Here is a 15,307-nt window from a genome sequence, read left to right as displayed (position 1 = left end):
AAATTGCTGTTTATGGGATGAGTATTAACGTATGTGGGATTTGTGGCCCAGTGTGAAACTGAGGGAATGATGCTGCAGAGAGCTTCCAGTGATTTATGAAGGCTGTTTACTGCACACAGATTAGAATAGCTTTCACCGTATATTATATTGCTGCTTTGCTTTAAAAGAATAGCTGAAGCCATTTTCTGATCCACATAATAGTGAAGTCTTAAATGGTATAAAGCAGCTAATTGACATTTTTGTCAAAATTAAGACCTAGAATAAAGGAATCTCATCTCCTTTTATCAGAGAATGAAATTATATTTAAAAAAAATGATGATGTAAAATTCAGACTCTTTTGAATGCATAATTGTTATTACACAGTAACAGGAAATTGCTTTCTCTGTAAGTGTGTATTAAAATCATTCTCTTACATACAGTAATCTCCAGCTCGCTAAATGGTCCGATGCACATTTCCATCAGGAAAATTTGCTTATCATCTACTCAAATGGAAAAATATGGATTGCTCTTCTGTCTCTCTTCAGTGGCCTATCAGAATAAGACTAAGGGAATTAGAGTAGTGAATGAAATAAAGTTGTAGTATTAAAATTCCTAATATCGCTTCATCAAGGAGCATTAGGTGTATCTAGAAATTTCCCTCATTTTTCCAGACACTGGATATTTACATGTTGTGAGACCTTCTTTTTTTTTTATCCATTGTATCTTTACTTTTATGAAGAAGCAATACACAACAATTTTCTTATCTGAGGTGAACCAGAGGCAGCTTTAGGTAGCTGAAGATATCACGCCCTGGAATTAAGGTCCAGATGGGTCAGAATAAACCACAGCCTTCAGGAGAGGCACATTTTAAGGACCTAAACACAGAGCAGAGTGGATGTGCTATTTAATACATAATAAGATGATTGACTAAAGCATCTGTTTGGCAGAGTGTGGTTATTTAGAGAGTGTATTATTTATCAGATGGGAATAGCTGAAAAAAAACGAGTGTCAGGCACTGTCTAGAAAAGGAGGCCCTCTTTTACAACACAAAATAATTGCAAAGGCAGATCTAAACTGCACAAACCCCAACAGATCTGTGTGCCAGGTGATGCACTGGGAACTGCACCCTTTATTCTTTCCACCTTACCTGAAACAGAGGAGTTTCTCCCTGCCTGCTCTCTTCAACAGTTTTCTGCAGGAATTTTCACTTTTTCCTTGGAAATCTTGATATCGTAATTCTGCACTTATGACATGCTTCTGTGAGGGTTTTTGTCAGCATCTCCACCTCTGTTTTTGTGGTTTCCTGTCTGATGATGACCTTGCTGCCTCTTGTAGTCTGTGGTACAACAGAAGTGAGTATATATATTTTTAATAGTATTTTTTCCCCAATTTTTGTACATTTTCAGTCGGTCTTTAAACTTCTTGTGTAAGAGGAGTGTGAAAAAAGGCCAAATTCATGGCCAAGGCATCAGTTCATTACCACAAGGTTTTATAATCCAGTGTCTCAAAAGAGCTCAAGAGCCCCAGTTTGAATTCAGCAGGCTCATTCCAGGTGGGATGCATAAATCCTCTAAACGAGGGCCCAGATTCTGGGAAGAGCAGCATAAGTGGTTTGGGAAAGGATCAGAAATTTTGTGTACGAGAAGCCACCTTAATCATAGGATAACTCTGTGGGTATTTGCAAATCAAGAAACTGTTTTGTCCTTTGAGCCAAGAAGAAATTTAATTTATGATATTAAAAAAATAATTAATTACCTTTTTAAATAGATGATAATGTTTTCTTTCTTCTTCTTCTTTTTTTTTTAAGTTATGCTTATGTGGAAATTAAGGCCTTTTAGACATCGGTGATCAAGAACTTTCTTTAAAGAACAGCAGGAAATGACTAATACAAATATACAAAGAAACCATCCAGTCATTACACAAAGGAATCTTCCTCCAGCTCTTTAATGGACTAATGCATGCTGGATTGTAATGGGGCTAATTTGCTCAACACCTACTTAAGGAGAAGATGCTGGGGTGCCTGATTTTTCCCCTCTCTTGGGTCTGAAAAAGCAATATATTGCCTACATGAAAGCACCCGTGACACTTTGATAGATGCAGTGAGCTGCAGCCAATGCATAATTGGATGATGCTAAGAGAAGTGTCTGAAATTGCCTCTCAGAAGCCAGGCTTTAAAAGTCTATCAAATTCAGCAAACAGAATGGGAAAAAATGTCTAGGATTTGTTTCATCACTCATCTCACCCTCATCTTTTCAAGCCAAAACTGGAGCTTTGAATCTGTGGCAACAGGAACACGTGACTGGAAGGTCAAAGGGATTTTCTCCTGCTGTGAAATGTGTAATGTTCAAAGCACCTGCCACAAGTGTTTTTGGGTCAAAATAATATAAAACCCAGAGGAAGTAATAATCTGAAATGACATCAGTGTCTCATCTATGTAAGTCATCCTAATATTTCTTGCAATGTGTGGGCTTCACTGTCCTACAAAAGAGGAAGTTCACGCAATCTGCCTCTCGTTGTTGGCACCTGGTGTAATATACCATGAACACATGAGCATATTTACACCTATAAATGCCAAAACTGGGAGTTTTCTTCCCAAGTAAATCAAAGGTTGTGTAGCTGGGACCACACTTTTATGTTATAAACATTTTCATTCTTCTATACTTACGAGAATACAAGCATTTGCTGGGTGCCAGACATGAAACACATTCAACAAAAGATTTGTAGGGGCTGGTTTAATTCTCATATCTTATCATGTTTCCATCATGCAATTTTTTGCAACACATAAAATATAAAGAAATTGAAGTTAAAAAGGGGAAAAGATGGAAAAAGGTGGGAGGGAAAGGGAAGGAAATGCTTGTATTTAACCACAAGCTTCACACAACATCCTGCTCAGTTACTGAGCCTACTCAGTTCTGCTGAAACTGGATTCAGTTTCTTTTTCTCTGGGTGGGAGGTTGGGTTTTGACATAAAGAATCCTTTCTAAAAAAAAAAAAAAAAAAAAAAAAGAGAAATCATCAGTTCACAATACCAGAGCTGGTGCACTGGGCAGGAATTACTTTTAAGGTAGCAAAATCTGGCGTTTTCCACACAGACACACAAAAAAGTGTCTATAGGAATCTTTACAGCCATGTTGGTACATTAAAATCATTTGTTTGTGAGGTGTTTGGTCCATCAACAGTCTTTGGTTTAAAATTCAAGCAGAAGCTAAAGGAACAGTGTTAATAGTTGGGTTTGATTACATCCAAAAATCTCACAACTTTGGGGATTTATGGGAACATGCTCCCACTTTTCACTTACAGCACTGGACAACCTTAGGACTCTCTTTATTCATTTTTTGGGGGACATATACATGGGGTACATGATATATAATCAAGTGATTCCTGAGTGTTTGGGAAGGGCAGACTTTACACGGTTCCTGGGGATTTACTTTGCTGCCTGGAACCTGAGGCCAGTGAAAGCCTTTCCTCTCTACTGAGGTAAAGGACTTGAAAATTCAGCATTGAATTTAGCAGAGTTGGCACCAGGTAAAGGGAACCAGCCTTATAAACCCAGTAAATACCTCTATGCTCTTCCACACCATAGAAAGATGGAACTAGACAAAAGCCTTGCAAGAAGGATGGAATGAAATTTGGTTATGCAGAGAAGCAGGTTTACCAAGTCACCTTCAGAGAGCCAGGAAGTGTTTTGTGACAAAATGGCTTTTTACTCCCCACACATTTACAGTGATCCCCTCTTTAACCCATGAGTGATGGGCACTGTGGAGGAAGTGGCCACAAATCCAGGTTTCAAAATGTGGATTTTCCAGTGAGGAATGGCCCTCTGAGCACTGAGCACTGGCATGAGATGAGTGGGGCACTGAGGTAGCACCGGGAAATGAAAGCCTTTGCCACCCCAGCCCATTCTTTCCCCCTTACTACAGCTGAGTGTAGCATTCGAATCCATTAATTCACATCACCAAACCTGGAAATATGGAGACAGATTTCAATTTACTTCTTATATATTATTCATGGCATGCTATGAAACATTATGGAGTTAATTTAATTGCACTGCAATTAAAATACCTGTTTCTGTGTACATAGGGAAACATGCAAAATTTAAAACGTAAAATGAAGATGATTGTTGTCACAGTTTCTGCATCATTGATATGAGCAAATAGGCTCTAAAATAATAATTTTTGCTTTTACCATTGACCCATCTTTAACAAACAGAAAAGCTTTCCTCTAAATGTTTGCTCATTTGTATTCTTGACCCTGGATAATTTCAGAAAGAGGAACAGCCATGCCTGGTTCTCAGAGTCCAATAATCCAAGCAGATTCTTTTAGCAGTTCCAAGCATGGAGCACGAGATGTTTAATGTCAGATTTATTTATTTCAATATATTTGATTTTACATGGGATTTTGATTCAGCAGAATGATACATAATATGCTGAAATCCGTGGTGGTACAATTGTTCCCCTCCCACTCCCTCAGGCTGCACTGACATCTCAGAAATGCTCGTTAGGCCTCAGCCTTGATGAACAGCTCCTGGGCCGAGCTTATCAGGAATGCTGTTGGGCTCCCAGGAACTTGGGCTGTCTAATGAGCTCCTGGTTTTTAACCAACAGCCTTGGAAACTTCTTTTTCTTACCTAAATAACAGCCCAAGTGGAACAACATTTTTGTTATTGAACTTTCGACGGAAGTTACCAACCCAAATTGAGTCCAGGATGGAAAATTATTATGACTAAAGCCAACTCTCTTGCGACCCTATAAGCAGTGGTCCAAAGTGAGACCCTTTGAGCTCTCCTGAAATGCAGAGGGCTGTGACCAGAATCTCCCTCTGAGTGGGACCTCTGGAGCTCGTGAACTCTCAAGGTTGCTGTGCTCGGAGGGTTGCTGCCAAAAGCTGATGATGGGGCCTGGGCTGACACTCCCCAGGGCTCAACGTCTCACGTGCTGAGAAGATGCAAACACATCTGCCCTGAGCACTGCACTGAACCAGAGTGGAAATTTTCACCTTGTACAGACTCCTTTAGGTCCTTTAGGTGTGTGAGTGTGAATATTCTATAGCAAATGTACCAGGAATATTGTTTTCTTGGATTCACTAGAGTCCTGAGTAGGGGTTTTAGTGAGTTACTGTTGTGGTTAGAGTAAATTCCATAGAAACTTTTGTTAAAGTGTTTAAATTTGGCTATCAGTTAAATGCTGTTAAGTTCAAATGTTGTTAAAACCTTTAGGCTTAAACTGCAGGTCAAGTCCAGGGCTAAGTTTGGCAGGATGATCCACTGTGAACCTTGTGACCCAGTGGGAGGATCTCCCTTACTCCTTTTCATCCTTATGCTTTCCCAACCTTACTCTTTTCCTTCCCCAGCCTCCAAATAGGTAATTTTATCTTGATTTTAGTTTTAGACTGATTGATTTTAGATTTTAGCCCGATTTTTCTCTGTGTGCTTTAACCATCAAGTAAGTAGCAGAGTGAACCTCATCACACTTTCATATTAAGCCTGCTTTTGCCAGTGATTCTTTGAGCAACATAAAACACTCATTTGTGACAAAATCACAGCACAAACATAAGGTTACACTTAGCAAAATACAGGGACATAAGATTTCAATCACAATACCCGTGTGAGCTCCATTGCCCTCTTGTTGGTGGATTCCCAAGTGTATCACAAAGTGCAGTTTGCACTGATTTTACCCATCCTTGTACATTACTACTCTTTCCTATCTGGATTTTTGGCAGGCCTGCCATCTGTATTATTGGCTATTTGTTAAGGGGTGAGGCCCCCCATTCAGGAAAGTAAAGGACATGAACTACTCCCCATCATATTTTATGTTCTGGCAGCCATGAATCTTCTGTCTTGTGCAGAGCTGGCAGACAAAACGATTTATAGGAGGAAGCTGAAGATAAGTGCAATGGACATAATGGACATAAGCACAAGTGTTTTATTGAATGGGATGTCAGAGAGCCTGATAAATGAGTGATGGGCACCATGCATGTTTAGGAAGGAAATGTCATTCTCTAAAGATGCTGTGGTGGAGTCCTGTTGCTGCTGCTTTTATTAAAACTTTCGCTATCTTATTGAAAGGGGGAGAAATTTTCTGTACACTCTGTTCAGGATGGGGTGGGGTTGAAGAAACAGCTGGAAATATTTTAGTGAATTTCTGTGCACAGATGTTGGAGAATCTGTCTTCTCATGCAAACACAGATTTCTGGCTACAATGCACCAAGTGAAGAACACAAGGATGACTTTTTATTTGCCTCATCATGTCTGTGTTATTACTTCAACCACAAGCACAAAAAATAGATAATTGAAGTACTGGTATGAAATCTCTGCTGATAAATTCTGCAGAGACTGCTGAGGCTGGTAGTATTACTGAAATACTGCCTCCAGTTCTACCCTCTTCATTTCAAGAAAGGTATGAATATATAAAAGAAAACTTAGAAAAGAGTGAATTTTTCTGGTGATCACTTTAAATTGTCTCTGAGGACAAGTTCTACCCAGTATTTGGACAGCAAGGTAGGGTGGATGTTGTCTGAAATCTGACTTATGAATATCTGACTTTGGAATGCTCCTGCATAAACCCAGCTTCCCTGGAACCTGGAGAGGAAACTTCAATTGCTCTCAGAACTCGAACAGCTCTGCATTAAGGTAATGACGATCATTAAAATCAGCTTGGCCTGTCTTACCTTAACTCCATGGAACCACAAAGCAGACAACTGCAACAGAGTTGCCCAAACAGCTATATTTTCCTGAGGAGTTGCCAAAACATCTCTATCGCTCTTTCAAAAGTCTCTGAAGATCCATAAAACCACTTACTAAGTTGATGCCTTCACATATTTTCCCTGGAACTGGCAGAGCAAAGAGTCAAAACTTGTGCCACCACATTCAGCTCTGACATTTAGCTCAGTACCTTCATCCAAATATATCTAATGCATGAGGGTGCTGAAGAAACTTGCAGAAAGAAAACTGACATGATGCTGTGGAAGTCATAATTTGGTTCCCAGGGGTGGGCAGGTGAGAAATCTCTTGTTAATTGCTCTAGACTAGGGACCAGAAGTGCATATCCAAAACAGTATCAATTGATAGACTCCCAGGCTGTTGATTAAAGTGTCTGTTTAGCCATAATATTTAAGTTTGAATAGCATGTGGCTGCTGCCGGGCTTGCTTTTAGCTGGTGGTTGTTAACGAAAGTATTTAAAGACAGTTCCTGCATCTTTGAAACTTTTACCATAAGTATTGAATAATTTGTTCTACTTGGCTCCAACACAACAGATCTCTTCTCCATCACTTCTAGCCATAATCCTGACCTCTGCCTCAATCTGCTGCAGCTGCTGGGTGTGCTTTTCTTATGGAAACATCACTCTAAATATGAGTTATAAAAGCACATTTTGGGATGTCTTCCTGCACCACTTAAGTTGTGAGGATTTCGCATACTGAGAGAAAATGTTTAGCTGAGTGACACTGAAAGTGACACTGCAGATGACACACTTGTCAAGCACAACAACCTCTGGTAGGTTCAGTGGTAAAACGAAATGATGAGATTCTCTTTCTGTACCTTTCATAGCATCACAGAATGATTTGGGTTGGAAGGGACTTTAAAGATCATCCAGTTCCCACCTCCCTGCCTTGGGCAGGGAACATTCCACTAGAGGTTACTTCTTTTCAAATAACACATGGGGTCTCTTTTAAGTCCTGAGGAAACACTGGACAGTGCAAACATTGCAAGGTGAGCAGTAACCGAGGAACTCCAGAAAGTAAAAGGACAATTTCCACAAAACCTTTGAGGAGCCTGTGCTGAGGAATACAGTGCTACCACAAAAGTAGGAAAAAACTCTTACTTCCCAGAGGTCTGTTTCACTCTATTTCTACACAGGAACAGTGACATGTGGACATGTAAAACAGAGGTCTGCACCACCACTAAAGAGGCAATGCTGGTTTGTACTCAACTGCTGGCCCTCAGAAATTCTCTGGGAGCTCTACATTCACAGTGTTTCTTGACTGGAGGGATCTGATATTCCTTTGTTTCTGCTGTTCTGTGATTTAAGTATCAAACTTCACAAATAGAAAGGAATATTCATCCACTGTGTTCCAAACATGCCTGAATTTTTCATGGAGTTCACATAAATCCAGGCAGTTTTACCTGGAGAAATTCACAGTTCCAGATGAACAGAATTGTATAAAGCTCCCCGCTGTTCACTGCTTTACCTCATCAACATTTACAGACTTCTAAAGAACTCTACATCTCCTCAGCAGCTGAATTGGCTTTTGGACAACTACAGCAGGAAGAAGCTGCAACAGCTGGATATCACCCTTCTCCTTTCAACCCTGCAACAGCCTGCTAAGGCAATTTTAATGCTTAAGCAATACTAAAAAATTGGTCAGACTTTTAAATTAGCCCCATGGTGAATTCAGGTGATTTTATATTTTGCTGAAGTAATATAATCACTCAGGATGTGAGTGAGCCAGATGTGTGATTTTGTCCAAAATTGCTGCCCCTGCAATGGAAATAAAGTGCTCCTCTTCAAAGTGTTTCTAGTTTTGGACAGAGAACCTGATGTTGCATTCAAACAGATTATTTTTAATTGCAAAGATCAGACTGATTAATGTTTTAAATTCTCTTACACGGCTTTTCCAGTCTTTCCTTCTTTTCCAATATGCAAGAACAAATCAGTCTTACCTCTTCTCTAAGAAACATTTCCTTTTACAATGCTATAGAGAAATGCTTGAAAATACCCCTCTGGAAAGTCCAAGCACACAGGAGAACAATTTTATTTCTTTTCACAACCATTAAGGTCTATCAGACACCAGAACAGTAAGAAAACAAGCACTTACTGAGAACTGTGGCTAACTTGAAAGGCCAGAATAGAAAAAAGAGAGTTGTGACACTTTTTTCTAAACAATTCACAGTTAATTTCGTACCTCTACACTGAAGTGTGCAATATTCACCTGTTTCACTGAAGACTGGCCACATCCTAAACCACAGTAAATGCTGCCATCTAATGGAACATGATCGTTGAACAAAAGCTGTTGGTTCACTCCAGAGCTCATTCCAGCTCACACCAAACAAAATTTATCGTTTTAAGTGACGAGCATCACTGTGCATGAAACTGTCCAAGCTGGACAGGAGACAGGCCCACCCAGCATCTCTGCATCCCACTGCCCAGGGCTGCTGACCCCTGAGTTCTCCTGAGAGCTCTGCAGACCCTCTTCAACAGTGTTTTTATCTAAACAGAAGCTGGTTCTGGAAGTAATCTTAGAATCACTAAGGTTAGAAAAGACCCCCAAGGTCATCAAGTCCACCCTTTGAGCATCACCACTAAGCCCGAGCACCAAGTGCCACATCCACTCATTTTTTGAACACTTCCAGGGTTGGGGACTCCACCACTTCCCTGGGGAGGCTGTTCCAATGTTTAACCATAATAAATCTAATTCAAACTATCCTGTATCCGAGCTCTTTAACTTTTAGCTTTCCTGTGCCTTTATTTGTCCTGAAAATAGCTTAGTTTTGACTATATTGGTCATATTTTAATAGTCATTAACATGGTAAATGACAGTAAAAATTCATTACCCTATTGCTCCTGCTATTCTTGGCCTGAAAATGCTAAATCTTTTCTGACTTCCAGTGAAAAGCAAAATATATTCCGTTTTCTTGTGCTAATAGGTAGCTACTTTGGAAAAATTATATTACTGTTGTTCTACCTCTCTGATAACAGATTACGTCTTGTAATAAAAGAAATTAAAGATACTTCTTACAAAACAGACAAAAACATGTTAAGCATCTGAAGTATTTATTGAAGAATCTAAACTGGTCATATTCCAAACTGCAAAAAAAAAATCAGTAAAATATTAGTACGCATTGTTCATACTTTTTTTTTTCAGAATCAATGAAATAAATGCTTTTTCTAACTTTAATAAAAGTCATCTCATAAGATTAACTTCATTTCAGATTACTAAGTAGTGCTTTCTAGGGATGAAGTATAATGATGGAATTTTAGGTACAATTATTCTTTTCTGGAAACAATACCTCTTGCATAATGTCCTTTGACTTTGGTAACTATGATTACAACAATTTTCATACACTGAATGATACAAAGAACAAATGATGTACAACTTTCAGGCACAGGCAACTGAGGATGATCTGCTCAATCTCTTTAGGTGTTTGTGTAAAGACACCCCAAAAATTCTTAGGCATAAAGAAATCCATTCAAAGACATTAGGAGGAGGATGGTCCCAAAACCATCAAAATTAGAGGCTGATTATACTGAAGTGCCTTGAGTGAGCTCTTTTACAGAACTGCAGTAATTACTTAATTTTGCTACAATAAAGCCTGTTTGGAAAAATTGGATCTCCCTAAAGAGATATACATTATTCTATATCCTTCTGTGTTTATAAATACGTGCTTACAACTGATCTTTTACAGATTTCTTCAGTAAAAACATGAACTAATATAAAAATGACAGCTGAAAGAATTAACTCACCAACTCCAGTAGCTGACGAAAAAAAATTCCATGGTTTGATTTTCCTCTAATATTTATGACATAGTTGTTCAAGTCTTAATTGCTTTAAGGAGCATTTGCAAATCCTAACAATTACAATACTTAAAGGCTGCCATAATTATTCTAAATTTAGGGTATTATGCTCTGGGATCAAAGTATTGTCTCCATCTGAAAATAAGTGACATTGGTTTAATTGGAAATACTGCAGCCTGGGGCAACCTTATGTGTCAAACCTATTGCTGTCTGTCTCAGCAAAGCCATCATAAAATAAAGGAAGGTATATGGAAGAAGCAGGACGTAATTTATCCATCTTCCTACCATTATTTTCATTAAGCAGTGATGCAAGAAGACTTTGCTTGTCCTGTAGATCTCATTCAAAGACAGCACTGTTATGTTTAGAATGCTTTAAGGATAAATTTTCAAGAGAACGTTGTCTCAAATGTCTCCTGAAGGCCCTTTGAATAATAAGAGCTGACACTTCCTCTTGTTTTCTTCTAAGGGTAGAAGAGATTGGGCTATAACTACTTTTAGGTGGATTGGCAGCTACGAGCTTTTCTTCCATGTTTAATTCAAGATTATCCAGATCTCCAGATTCTCCCAAGACCCTTTTAGTGAGAGCCAGCAAGATATCCAAGCAGTGGATCTTATCTCCACTAACTATAGGGATGTCCATGGATATGAGTTGGATTTTATTGGGCTTTGGGATGCGCAAGGGGTCTGCCAGTGCATCTGCAAAGTCTGAAAGAGCAGAATAATCTATGAACTGCGTTGCCAGAGGATCAAACTTCGCCCATGTCTCATAAAACATATCAAAGTCATCCTCACAAAGAGGATCTGTGCTTTCCTCAGTGGCAACACTGAAGTTCTCTAAAATGACAGCTATGTACATATTTACAACAATGAGAAATGATATAATGACATAGCTTACAAAATATAAAATACCAAAGCCCCTATTTACACAATTACTTTTCTCTGTCCCTGTTAAATTTAATTTGGGAGCACACGCATCAGATTGTTTTAGCACAGGGGCCAGAAGACTATCCCAGCCAGCTGATGTTGTAATTTGGAAGAGGCAGAGAATGCTACCACAAAAGGTTTGGAAGTTGAAAATGTTATCAATCCCATCCTCCAAGCGGAGACAGGCAAAGTTTGCCATGCCCACGATGGCATATATGAACATAATCAGGAAGAGCAAAAGGCCAATGTTGACCAGTGCAGGAAGAGACATCAGCAGTGCAAAAAGAAGAGTTCGAATTCCTTTGGCTTGGCGAACTATTCTCAGGATTCGGCCAATTCGTGCCAAACGAAGAGTTCTCAAAACCGTAGGGGAGAAGAAAGTTCGGAAGACTTCAGAAACTCCAAGACCTTTGAAAGGAAAAAGAAAACAAAATGTTGTCAGGTCAAGTTAGTCAAATTAATGTCTGTTTTGTTATATTCTGTGCTTTAGGTGTTGGAAGTAACGCTGATCATATTACACTGCTCTCAATACAAACATCATCAATTCTGAAACTGCTTAGGAAAAAAGCTTAGGTAAAGAAAAAAAATTGTAATATCTTTCAATATTAAAGAGTTATCAAGATTTTTGCATAGTTTGGAAGCTGCATTCTCCCAAGTTTCTCTAATTTGGGAGGTGAATTTATGCATTCATTGCTCAAGTACCTAAAAAATCCTTTAAAATCCATTCAGGTCCTGTGCTGGCAGCTCTGGGGCTGTCTCTGAGCCGCTGTCTGAGTGCTGCTTCTTCTGCAGGCCTAAGCCTAAATGTGAGACTTTGACTAATGCTTAGTACTCAAATGAGATCAGAGAAGAGCAAGAAGAATATAAAGGAAAATGGTCTCTCAGTGTTTATTCCCCATAACAGCTCATTGTATGACCCTACAGAGTAATGACACAGTAGCAATGAAAATGATTACAAACAGATGAGTTAAGAAGTCATCATTTTTCTGGGTTGTACAGGATGGCAAAAGGCTACCATGCTTAGGCAAGAAGCAGAGAACTCAGAGCAGTTTTTCTTTCCCATCCTTTATTATATGATATGACCTGAGCCTGAGTAGGAAGAACAGACAAAATAAACTGGATGAGAAACTAGAGCTATGTATGACTCTTTTCAGAGTAAATTATAAGCATCTAGTCTTATTTAAAGAGCCAAGAAAAGACAAGCCAGTTTTAATAATTTTTTTCAGTCACAAATAGTGACACGAATAGATTGGCATTGAGCAACCAAGTTTTCCTGAGCTTTCTAAATCTGCAATTGGGCTCTGCCTTCTTAAGAGGAAGTCCGGGAAAAATTAAATTAATCCCCATTTTTGATGCAAACGTATTTGTAACCTACATTTTCTTTTACTGTGAAAACAACAGCTAACGTGACAACACGTAAATTGAAAGCATAAAAAGTTAGACAACAGTTTAAGTACAATAACTTAGAAAAGATGTTACTGAATTAAATTAATATTCTGTTAATTCCTCAATAAAAATCATACTTTAAAAAATTGGAAAACTCCGTTTACCTTTTAGTACTCTGCAAAAATATAAGGGAAAGCAAAAATACAGCCTTTTAGAAGGAATCACTCAGCAGATAGTTTGAAGAAGTAAAATGGATCTAGAATTTGTTTATCAAACATATGTAGGTGGTAACTTCATACTGGAATTTGAGTTAATATTGGTGTTGGAAAAAGGTCCGTGGACTCCGGCTCGGGGAGGAAGAAATTGCAGTCCAGCCAATATGGTTGATAAAAGCAAGCTCCCTTTATTAGCAATCTAGAGACACTTAGATAGTATCCCAGCTTGTTAACTCTTAAGTGGCTTAAAACTACCCAAGCACATTTCTGCTTCTACATAATTAGACTACATTGGCAAGCTTCTACAGTTATGTTATGATTAAAAGAATTCAGAGTTCACCCTCCCCTCTCTGGGTTTTATCTGCACAGCTGCAAATCTTCAAATTCCCTTCTTGTTCCCAGGCCTGTTTCTCACACAGGGATTTTCTCATGGAGACAGTTTCTCACACTAACCTTTGCTTGCAGGCCTGCTGCTTGTACAGTTCTTTTATTGATCCCATAATTCTATCAATGATCCATGTCCCTGATCCTCTAACCATTTCCCAACATATTGGTACAACACATTACCTGACCTAATGATTGATACTTACTCACTATTGAAAGGACCACAACACTGAAATCAAACACATTCCAGCCGCTTCCAAAGTAGTACTGCCTTAAGGCCAGTATTTTTATGACACATTCTGCAGTGAATACAGCCACAAAAAAATAGTTGATTTTATTAAGAACATCCTTGGTGCCCTTCTGGTTGTTTTCTGCCATCATAACGATCATATTTAGACAGATGAAAATCACAATGGTGATGTCAAAAGCTTTGTGAGATACAATGTCAAACAACAATCCTAGGAATGCATTCTGTGGGGAGAATGAGAACTGCTTAATGCCACTTCTGAGACCCAGCCTGAATTCAAATAATAATCAGTAATTTGTGCTTAGAAAAGGAATTCAAGATAACATAAATTTAACAATAAACTACTAGAAGCATTTTTAGGGGTTTTCTTTACACCCTCAAAGAAAGGTCACAGTACTTTCAGTATTTTCAGGCATTGTGCAAGCACATTGGCTTAGAAAAAAATATACAGCAGGAAAACATTCAGAGTACATTGTGATTGCTCTTTTAATAGAAATACTTATGGATGTAGATATTTTAAGATAAGCAATTCTAATTAAAATGTCATAAGCAGGAAAAACTCTTTGTAGTTACTATGCGAAGCCAAGCCTGGAATTAAATTTAAGAAAACCTAAGAAATAAAGCATAAGATTATTTAAAAGCAAATAGCAGCCGTGGGGCATGTACTACTCTGTATTCATTCTCACCTGCAATAATCCATCTAGTTGCACAAGCAACATCATGCAACTTAAATAACCCAGATCATGTTATGAATATCAAATACTTAATATGACCTGGTTTGAAAAGTTTGTACATTTGAGTAGCTGATAAATAGGTTGTAAATTTCCTTAATTAATACCCTCAAAGATGACTGTGTTAGATGGAATTTTTAAACAAAAGAGAGTAAAATCTAAATACTATATTGAATGAGGAAGATGAGGGGCTCTAATGCAAAATTTATTTCCCAATGCCTGCCTGCTGAGTTGAAATATCATCATCTTTATATCCTCTGTCATGTTCTACTTAAGGCGGTCTCACCGATGGTCTTGGGATGGGTTTTTGGGGTTTCTTAGATCCAAGTTTTTTTAGGGCATTATAGTACTTTTTCTGTTCCTCAGTCAAAAATAAATCTTTTCCACCTAAGTAAAGAGAAAGAATAATGTTGTTCAGCTGAAATCAACTAAATAAATACGAGCAAATTTACGTAAAAAAGAGTAATTTACAGCTGTCACAAGCAGGACCTAAGAGAGCACAGAGACCAAATGTGTCTTCACCATTTCTCCTTTTGCCCTTGATCTTTGATCTGATCTGGATTTGATCATGAAAGTCAAATCCAGGCAGTGATCCCAATTCAGTTCTGACAAGTGTGAGAGCCTTTCTGAAGTTTTGCAAATCTATTTCCTATTTTCAAAATTATATATGATTCATCAAGAAGTAAAATATTTTATAATTTTGGGAAAGGTAGAAGCAGAAGTCCATTGCTGGACTAGCAAGTAAATGGAGGAGGATGAATAAGCACTTTGGGACCATGTTCTACAGGGGGTTCCTGGCAATGAATTTCTTTTTACCATCCACACCACCTGTATTACTGAGCAATCAGTTGGAACCCAGTATTCAGAAGGCATTAATCATAAAAGCATTAAGTGATCAGCATTTTGTACAACAAAATTGCTACAACGTTCAG

The 15,307-nt window shown here is 38.4% G+C and overlaps 1 protein-coding gene across 1 annotated transcript in view; it reads right to left on the bottom strand.

The window, feature by feature from the left end:
• Positions 1-9,730: 9,730 nt before the first annotated feature.
• LOC103623985 (sodium channel protein type 5 subunit alpha-like) overlaps positions 9,731-15,307 on the bottom strand; it is a 35,048-nt gene continuing 29,471 nt past the window's right edge. Inside the window, 3 exon segments of the mRNA XM_017746803.1 lie at positions 9,731-11,820; positions 13,604-13,868; positions 14,662-14,762. Of these exon segments, the coding sequence (XP_017602292.1) occupies positions 10,676-11,820; positions 13,604-13,868; positions 14,662-14,762 (1,511 nt within the window). The 3' untranslated portion in view covers positions 9,731-10,675.

Source organism: Corvus brachyrhynchos, unplaced genomic scaffold (assembly GCF_000691975.1).
Source record: "Corvus brachyrhynchos isolate BGI_N302 unplaced genomic scaffold, ASM69197v1 scaffold18, whole genome shotgun sequence".
NCBI lineage: Eukaryota > Metazoa > Chordata > Aves > Passeriformes > Corvidae > Corvus > Corvus brachyrhynchos.
Note: the sequence above shows the minus strand (reverse complement) of the source record. Positions and strands in the feature narration are given on the sequence as shown.